A 9763-nucleotide genomic window follows, 5' to 3' on the forward strand; every position below is an offset into this window, starting at 1 on the left:
AGTCAACTCATTAAGTTTTGAACCACACTGAGTCTGCAGTGAGAAGGGGACATCCAGGCAGCTATAACCAGCATAGAAGACAGTAGAAAATGCCAGGATTGTCAGCTTGTTACAAAAAACAGCACATCATCCACGAGAAGGCTAAAGGCATAGTACATAAAGAAAACAGAAAGGCAAGAATCAAGGGAGAAATGTCAAACCTAGAAAATTCTGTGTGTGTACATTCTAAATCAGGGTTTAGAAATTTTGCTCTATAAAGAAGTAACAATATAAACAAAGGAACAAGAATCCAATATAACATTATCTACACTCTGAAATTTGAATTCACATAATTTTCGCACATCATAAAATATTCTTTTTATCTTTTTTCAACTACTTAACTGTAAAATCCTTTTTGAACTCACAAGCCTAAAAAATACAGGGTGTCCTAAAGGTTGCCCGGTAAGTCCCCATACACAGGGAAAATGGGGAAATTGTAGTTAAATGCACCATTATTTACAAAATATTCATTACAAAGTTTTACAAAGAGGTGGCCAACACAATATTTTGTAAAACTTTGTAATGAACATTTTGTAAATAAAGGTGCATGTAGCTACAATTTCCCATTTTCCCTATGGAAAATAGAGACCTCAAGGGTGACCTTTGGGACACTCTATGTGGCAGATCAGAGCTGGCCCATAAGCCAGTCAGCCAATCCCTGCTCCAAGTTAAGAGCAACTAGCTGACTTTTTCCAAACTCCAGAGGGTAGCTCCCCCTTTAAATAAATTGATGAATTACTAGACATTTATTTGACTAACTCCTTAAACTTGATTACCCTAAGTGGTAATTGTATGTGTTGATAACGACACCTGTTAGTTTTAAACTACCACCTTCCACTAAAAGTACTCATCTTGAACAGCTACCTTCATGAGATTAGAAATAAATTCTAACATGAAGCCAATAAGTAAACTAGGAAAAGTTTGATATTAAACTACAACAGCTTTTTATATGAGTAATCACTCCAGAGTAATTCATTCTGCCCTCTCTATCCTTCCTTTGACCTTGATGTTAAACCCCTTTTCTAAATTCCAATTTTCTTTTAGGTAAACCTATAGAACAAACTATAGTACAAATTGAGAAAAGGCATTAGATGAAAATTACTTTAGACTTTGTCCCTCATTGTTTCCAAACTCTATTTTCTGTAGTTATTTTATACTCTAAAAGATGAGACAATTCAATAGCAGTCTTCATATAAATGAGATATAACCTAACTTTTTAAAAAAGCCTATACACATCAGTGTTGAATGTGAGTCATTCATAACAAGAAAAAAATGTAGTATGGAATGTCAATTTGCAACAATCAGTCTTCACAGATACAAACCATAGGTGGTGAGGAAGGACTCCTTACCCCCAAGCCACTCCTTGTACCTTAGCTCAGGGGCAGGAACAGGATTCCTTCTTCAATCACTTGCTGCTGCAATAGCTGTAACCCAAGAAAACTTTAATACCAAATGAAAGTATAACATTGTCCACAGGCTCAAGTCTTTCATTACTTGATAACTATTTTAAGCTGTCTGGTTTCAAGCAGACAAAATACAATGAGAGATTATTAGACACAAGGCTAAGCCGTTCAGGGAGGGCCTATGAGAAAAAAAAAGTCTTAACTTGGCCATTTTTCCATTTGAACTGATGTCTCCTACCAACTGAAAGCAGAAATGTCACTATTTCCCAGCTAATCAAATGTTGCCAAGCAAGCCAAGCTACAAGCTGGCCAACCTAAGGCTGGCCGGACCCATACATAACACCAGTTCATTAGCACCCTACACCACCAAAGGTACCTAAACTGCCAACACTGTGTAGTTATTCTCAGAATATACTAATTTGCATATTACTCTAGAACAAATACAAAACTTTTACCAGGTTTTCTAATCAAAAAGGCTTGAGTGAAGAGAAATAGTACAGACTCTTCACCCAACGACCAGAAAACCTTTCTACATTTAAGGAACTGATGATCATTATACTCTTCTATACCTAAATAAAATCAGGTCATAAAAACTCGGATCACATCATGTAATCTTTACTCACAAAGAACTATCTTCACTGAGTTATCTTAACATAAAACATAACCTGCCTCCTTCAATGAAATTAAAAATGAGGAGTATTCAACATAAAAATAATTTAGGAACCTGTTTCTATTTTAATGAGAAAGAAGATTTCCAAAGTTGCTATCTACCTACTTACTCCTGTTAGAAAAACATACACAAGCAGATAGATATTAATGCTATTGTGCTGAGCATGCACTCATTTAGTAATTAAGCTGGTTATTATTTAAACCATTCACCTTTAGTTCTTAATGTAAAATTCCTGAATGGTGATGAAAGGATTTCAGGAATATTATTCCTCCAAAAATTTCATAAATTTAATTATGCCAGCTGTGGGTGGCGTTAAGACATAATAAACTGTTCCTAAACTAAGTATCCAAAGAAAATACATATATATGCATGTTGATTTTCTCCTCAAAATTAGCTCTTTCTGCACCCATCCCAGGCGTAAAAGTTTTCTACAAAGTTCACACAGCTCTTCCTAAGCTCCTCTATGCAATATACATCTTATCATTCAGGTATTGGCAATTCAGTCTTTTACTTAACTGAAATTAAAAATCAGTGTCAAAGCTCACTCATCAAATGCATGACCCATTCTCATCTACCAGAAAGTTGGTATTGCAGGGACAAGGTGGAGGTGGAGAGAGAACTCACCATCTCAGGGGCAATCCATTCTTTTTTCAGTTGTCAGAAAAGGTCTTTCTTCTACTGCCTGGTAATCGGCAGCTTTGCTCTTTCCTCTGTAGCTATGTCCTTCCATATTACAGCCTTTGAACACTTGTGTTTTCCAGAAGTGAATAAAACTCTTCTGATGCTATCTAATCCAGGTACAATAGGACTTTAACAATCTTTTTATTCTGGAGAATCTTCTACAAATAGGGCCTAAAAGTGGTCTAAGGAACTACTTTTTCAAATTGCTTGTCATCACCTTTAAAGGCCTGGTTTCACAACAGCCATTGCTTTACTGTGTCAGTCATAATTCAGAATTTAACACTTTTAACTACTTTTCCTGTCAAAGTAGGAAGAAAATAGAAATAACTTTATATACACACATTAAAATTCAAGCTAAATGGTACCTGCAAATAAATTTCTTTGTGGGAGAACGTGTATTTGCAACAAAAACAGGAACTCATTATAATCAACTCCAAATTGCAAGCTGAGAAAAAGATAGTATTCAAACTTCTCAATGATTAACTGTATAGTTCAATAAGGAATTATTCTACATAGACCCTGAAATCTGACTTTCCATGGGGCCTCAAACAATGCAAATGTTGTGAGGCTCTCAACACAAAAACCAAATTTTCAATATAAAAACTCTGTATGCTCTGTTTTAAGGAAATCAAGCTAGGGTTCAAAAAAAAAATGCAGATGGGGAAGCAACACTCTCCAAAGAGACTAAGAATGCTCTTTGGACTCACAAAGTAGCACAGAAAGCAGGGCAGCTCAGAATTCCAAGGCTGGTAAAACCATGGTCTCTTAATGTCCCATCTGCTGTAAAAGTTCCTAACATGACATATTCCTCATTTCCAAGACACAAATGATTTGGAGGTGTGAGAAGGAAAAATAAACCATTACTTTAAAGGAGTACCTTAAGAGGCATATAGCGCAAAATCCAAAAATATGAAAGACATGTATCTTAGAACTGAGGAGTTACACCAGCCCTCCTGCAGCAGAGTACAAACTGCCTCAGCTTAGAATGTACAATTTCACAGTAACATTAAATAAAGCTAAATGTTTTCATTCATTTCCGCCCCCCAAGTATTCATCCTACTTTAGCTCAAATGTTTCTGAACAAAATACTTAGAAGTTTGTTTTAATCGTACTTTATTTAGGTCAAGGATCTTAACAAAACTTGAGCATTGTTACAACCTTCTCTCTACTGCTACAGGCTGCCATCACCACCCTCTGCCTCCTGTAAGAAGCAATTCACCTTTATATCTGTTTTCTAAGGGTTTTTTTTTTGGGGGGGGGTTGTCATCTGCTCTCAGGCAAGGATTTCAAGGAAGGTATTTATTATCTTAACCAAACTACATTTGGTTTATCTGCGCTACAGTAAAAACTGTATGCTCCAACACCCAGATTATAAACCCTGGGCATTCAAAGATACAAAAAAACACAAGTAGTATAGTAAAGCAAATACATTTAACTAGTATACTTGTACCCATGTTAACCAAAGTACTTGGAGCTATGTCAAAAACAAAGGACTACAGAGTCTTTATTTCAAAGGTTTATAAAATGTGCCGTATTATGCCTGTATGCTGCCTCTTCAGTGATCACCAGCTTTCCCCTACCCCAAACAAGAAAAAAAAAAATTCAGTCACCACACTTCCCAGGTTCTACATTTCTTAAAAAGTGTAAGTTAAAGGGAGGACTTAAACAACTTCCACTTAACTAAAAATGTTCCCTTTTCCATGTTCCTATCCTTTTTAGGCTGCATATCCTGGTGAGGGAGAACAGAAAGGGGGTTACTCAAGAGGCTACAATCTTAACTTCTCCCAAATTCATGAACAAGCTAAGGGACACAATGGCATGCCTGGCCAGACTGTCTAAACTGGTCGAGGCACCGGCATCCTTTGCCAGTACAGAGTGCAAAGCACACTTTCTAACCATCTTCTAATGCTCCCTGATTGTTTATCAATAGAGCCTGGCCCATGATCCAAGACGTAAGTTCAACCAAACTTGGTAACAGTTATTCCTCGCAATTGACCCTAGGCCTGATTCAAATATAGAATGTATCCACACCTCCCGCGCTGTAGGAAGCTATGCTTCTAGCATAGCTGGAAGTTCACACCTGGTACAACGATTTTTATCCATTATACCTGCGGGGAGGGGAAGAGGAGAAGCATACATCACACTCTACGTTACCGAACTCAGGAAGGATGGGGATTTCGGCGACGACTTGTGGAGTACCTGACCCAGAACTGAGGACGAAGTGCTGCCTCCGGGCCGCGGGCCCCTGTCCTCGGCCACGCCATCACCTGAAGTGAAAGGGCTGCTGGTTCGCTTATCCCTCCAAGCCTGAAATCCCCTACCTCAAGATCAATCAAAAGCAGGGGGGAGAAAAGTGTCTTCTGAAGGCGCAATAATGGCCACAACTTGGATGAATGAAACTGGGCTAAGGGCACTCGGAGCAGGATTTTCACTGAAGTCAGAAAAAGAGAAATCAAAGATTTTTTTTAACGTGAGAGCGGTTGTAAGCGACCGCAGCACAGACAACTGCACAGACACGCTTTGGAGGAACGCTTTATTGAGCGCCGACGTCCCGGGCGGCCGGCAGACGCTAGAGTGGAGGCGGGCGGCGGAGGCCGACGGAGCGGGACGGAGCGGGCGGCGGGGCCGGCGACGAGGCAGCTTCAGGACGAGCGGGGGCGGGCCGAGGCCGAAGACGGGCTGGGCTCTCGCGCGTGTCCTCCCGAGGGCCTTCCACTGGACTCCCTCGGGCCGGGGCCGGGGCCGGGGCGCGAACCCGGGCCCGACCCGGCTGCCCCGCCCCCCGCCCGCGTGCGAGGCACACCCTCCCGCGGCCGCGCACACGCGCAGCACAACCCTGCCTCCCGCGCGCACGCGGCCGGGCCGAGCCGACCCACGCGCACCCCCTCCGCGCGGACGCCCGCCCACCACCCCGACCCCCTCTGGGCCGCGCGGTAAGGCCCGGGGTCCCGCCGCCAGGGCGCACTGGGGAAGGAGGCCTAGCGGCGGCGGGGCCGCCCGCGCGGGAAGACCGGCTCTGAGGGAAGGTCACTTACCCGCTGCATGGCTTTCAGGATCAAAGCCAGCTCGTAGCGGGGCATGCCCGAACGCTTCGGACCGAGCCGGCTCCCGGGGCGCTGACTGGCGGGACGGCAGAGACTGACGGGACCTGGGGGTGCTGGACCGCGCGGCGAAAGCACGCTCCGGCCGCGCGAGCCCGGGCTTAAAGGCTCTGGCAGCTGCGCAGACGGCCCGCCACGCCCCCTCGGCGCGCCCCGCCCCGCGCGGCCGCAGCCCCTGCCCCGCCCCCCGCGCCGGCCGCCGCGCCCCCTCCTCTGCCCGGCTACCCGTGGCGTCGCCCCCGCGGAGACCCCAGCCCCGCCGGGCTGCCGCAGTTCGGGGGCGACGCCGCGGGCTCCACTGGAGCGGGCCGCCGAGACCGCACTCCCCCTCGCGACCCCGCCCCCTCCGCCGCGCTTGCTACCTAGGGCTCTCGAACGGGCTGGAACTTTCCATGCCTCCGGTCTCATCCTAGGCGGCGGGCGAGTGAGTGCCCGCGTGTGCGCGTGCGCCGCGGTGCGGTCTCGTCAGTGCGCGCGCCCCTCGCCCGCGAGTCCCCAGCGCTGGGGGGTCTTCGTGGCGGAAGGCGGGGTCGCGGCAGGACCTGAGCTCTGCGGCCTACGGCTGAGCGCGGAGGCTTGGGAACGTTTGCGCTCGAGGCCGGCGGGGGGCGTCTCCCGCGCCCACCCCCCACCCCCACCCCCACCCCCGCCCACCGCCTTTGCCCAGCGCGCGGGCTCGGGTCCGGCCGCATTTCTCCGCCGCTGCGTGACCTTGGACAGGCTGCTTGTGCGGAAAGTGGGGACGCGATGCCTTGGAGTGAGTTGATGCGTGGAAGCGGCGCAGAACGGTGCCAGGCACTGACCGTCAGGCGGGACTCCGGCATTTGTTGTGTGCCTCCGGCCTGCCCCACGTATTGTTGCCAAGGGCAGCCTAATACTTTGACTCCATCCGTTATTCTTTAAATGTTTGCACAGCATTAATTTAAAGGATCGACTGAGTACTTGGGAGATCGAGTAGCAGCTGTCTAAGATATGGGTTAGGGGGCGCATCCTGCAGTCCCAGACCCTGGTATTCTCAACACAGGGCTCCCCACTCTTCCCAGCCTCTGACTGCAGATGCCGCATGCACGGCGCCTCTTCTCAGAGATAGAGCCAGGGTCTGCTGCTGCCCTTGCCCCTCAGCTTGCCCCATTACAAGGGTATATAAGTGAAGTGTTTGTCAACTTTAAGAGTGCTTTAATTTCAATAGGTAAAGTTTATTGAGCACGTCCTCTGACTCAGGAACCATGCTAAGGTGGATAGCCTATGTCCTGAAATTCTCACGACAGCCCTGAGGTGACAGAGAATCTTTGCTTGACCAAACTTTATTCAGGCTTTTGAATCTTCTGCTAGACCCATCTGTGCACTTTCTTGTAAAATCCAATTTTAGCAAAGAACCGTGGTAACTCGGTATAAGGAGAAACCCCAGCCCCTCCCTTTTACCTGATGGGGTTCCTCATTCTCCTCTATCCCCAGTTGATCTCTGATAACCCTGGCCTGTCCTCTGCAAAATTTCTATCAGGTTGGCTTAGCCAGGATCCCCCCAAACCCTGATATTTCCTCTTGGTAATTTTCCATTCATTCTCATTCTCACTCACTCTCTCTGTTTCTCATACACACGCTTTCTCTGCTCCCTGGCTATAAATTGCCACTTTCCCATAACGTATTCCCAGTCAAGCCTTAGCCCTCTTCCCCCACTGCAGTGGTCCCTATAGCCATATCTATAGGGATGGTCCTAAATAAAGTCTGCCTTACTGTGCTTTAACAAGCATCATTTGAATCACTTTTTGTTTAACAGAGTCAAGTACTATTAATCCCACTTTAGGAATTAGGATATACAGGCATGCAAAAGTTTTGTAACTAGCCAAAGGTAACATACATACAAACATGGTAATAGAAACAAAATTTGGATCTAGACTATCTGAAAGCTGACCCCATACTTTTAGTGACCATGCTATGTCTTCTGGCATCTTGTTCTCTTACCACACAGATTAAGGTTACTGGTATTCAGTGGAGTCACCATGTACTGCAGGTAAACCAAGACTAGAATCACTTTGTCACCCTACCCAGAGACCTTACCATTTCACGTCTCCACCCTCCCATTCACCACAAGAGCTGCAGAGGATAGTTTGAACACAAGTTTTTCTGTGATATCTAGGCTTTAACATGTTCTATTCCTAGACTGGTCCACAACCCACATTCTTCTAAACTACCACACAGGCAATTAATCCAAATTACCTATATAGCATCAACTCAATTCACCTTTGGTTTGAAAGAGTGGCATACTATAAATAACAAGGAAATAAGGAATTTCTGGACCTTCAGAAGTGAGTTATAGGTTTTCTAGGTCGAGTCCTCTTCATCTGCCCCTCCTGTTGTCAGTTACACGACCCAGTTTACAAATTGACCCCTCTGGAATATGCCAAACCAGAGACCAAGGTGATATCATCAGCCAACTTCAACTTGGAGCATTTTCCCTTAGAAACTCCAGTTTTCCTTAATGCCCAGGGATTAGGGAGGATCTGGCTTTTTCCTCTACCCCCACCCCAACTTGACAAGTGATATAAGAAAAGTAGCCTGATTGTGCAATGCCTCACCCCAGAGTCAGCACCCTCAAATCCTCCCAATTTGGTGGCCACCTACAGACTCATTCCATTCCTAAAAGGAAGAAAGAGAGCAGCTACCCTGATTTTTCCTCTTCAACCTTGTTTTTCAAAGCATAGCTGCAGAATGCTGATGGCTTCCTTAAAGAAAAAGATTCTTTGGGAAGGTGCCTGTGGCTCAAGGAGTAGGGTGCCAGCCCCATATACCTAGAGGTGGTGGGTTCAAACCTGGCCCCAGCCAAAAACTGCAAAAAAAGAAAAAGATTTCTTAAAAGTATAAGAAATACTGCTGCAGATTTAGTATCTGCTACAATTCCAGGCTTAAATTCACCAAAACAGTTTTTAACTGATTAATCACCTTTACCTACTTATTTTAAATTTCTATATAATGAGACTTGACCTTGAGATTTCAGTTGTTAATTCTCAAAGATGACTGTTATTTTCATTACTGAATCTAACATTTTGAGCATTTATTATCAGCCAATACCTGTTGTAAAAGCTTTGCCATGAATTAACATTGAATTCTCACCACAAAGATAGGTATTATCCCATTTTACATGTAAGGAAATGAGACAGTAAAAGCTTCAATAATTTGCTCCACACTGTACAGACCTACACACTTAACCCCAGTTACACAACATAATGTTAAGTAGCCAATGCAAACCGAGCAAACTATTAGTCAGTCAACAAACTTTTATTGCAGCCTTTCCTCTGTGCTCTCCTTTTATGTGACTGCAGAATCCTACTCCGAGGGGCCCTGTAACTGGTCACTCCTAGAAGGACCAAACTCTATCTTTGCACAGATTTCTTTCTTTTGCCTTCAAGCATATACATAGGTCTGTTCTCACTAGAAAAAGTCGCATCTTTACCCTGTCACTCTGTTGCCCTCTCAGTTTGTCATTCTTCCTCTTTGTTCTCACATCCACTTTTCCCCAGCAGTCCAAGACCACTGCATCTCGTCCTAGCCTCTGCCATCTGTGTTCCCTCACGACATCACCACTGGTCTTTTGGCCCCCAAGTAGCTATTTCTCTGGCAACCTGGTCTAGGACCCCTTTGCAGTCCTGAGGGTCTCTTCTTTGCCATCCATGACTGCACTTTGGAGGTTTTCCTTTGTCTCCTTGGTTCCCTTTTTTGGCTCCTTTTTCCTTCTTGCCCCAAATGTGGCTGTTCTCCAAAGCAAGGAAGAATCCCAGCAACAAGGATTTAGGGCAGAATTAATACTAACCTGAGTTCCTGTGATCCCAGCACACCTTGGGGTTTGGTTCTGAAGAACTGTGACTTAACCT

General features: G+C 45.2%; 1 protein-coding gene across 3 annotated transcripts in view; it reads right to left on the reverse strand.

Annotated features, from left to right (window-relative positions):
• The window catches only part of MRPS6 (mitochondrial ribosomal protein S6), a 60370-nt gene extending 54063 nt beyond the window's left edge, over positions 1 to 6307 (reverse strand). The window contains exons 1-2 of one of the 3 annotated variants that reach the window (XM_023517446.1): positions 6257 to 6307; positions 5829 to 5950 (exon numbers count right to left, since the gene is read on the reverse strand). In XM_023517446.1, the coding sequence (XP_023373214.1) occupies positions 5829 to 5950; positions 6257 to 6302 (168 nt within the window). In that variant the 5' untranslated portion in view covers positions 6303 to 6307. Of the gene's footprint in view, positions 1 to 5828; positions 6007 to 6256 lie in introns of those variants that run through there. The other 2 variants (XM_012809716.2, XM_003797053.3) reach the window with 2 other exon arrangements.
• Between the last annotated feature and the right edge of the window lie 3456 nt (positions 6308 to 9763).

Source organism: Otolemur garnettii, unplaced genomic scaffold (genome assembly GCF_000181295.1).
Source record: "Otolemur garnettii isolate 467f Iridium unplaced genomic scaffold, OtoGar3 scaffold00111, whole genome shotgun sequence".
Classification (NCBI taxonomy): Eukaryota; Metazoa; Chordata; class Mammalia; order Primates; family Galagidae; genus Otolemur; species Otolemur garnettii.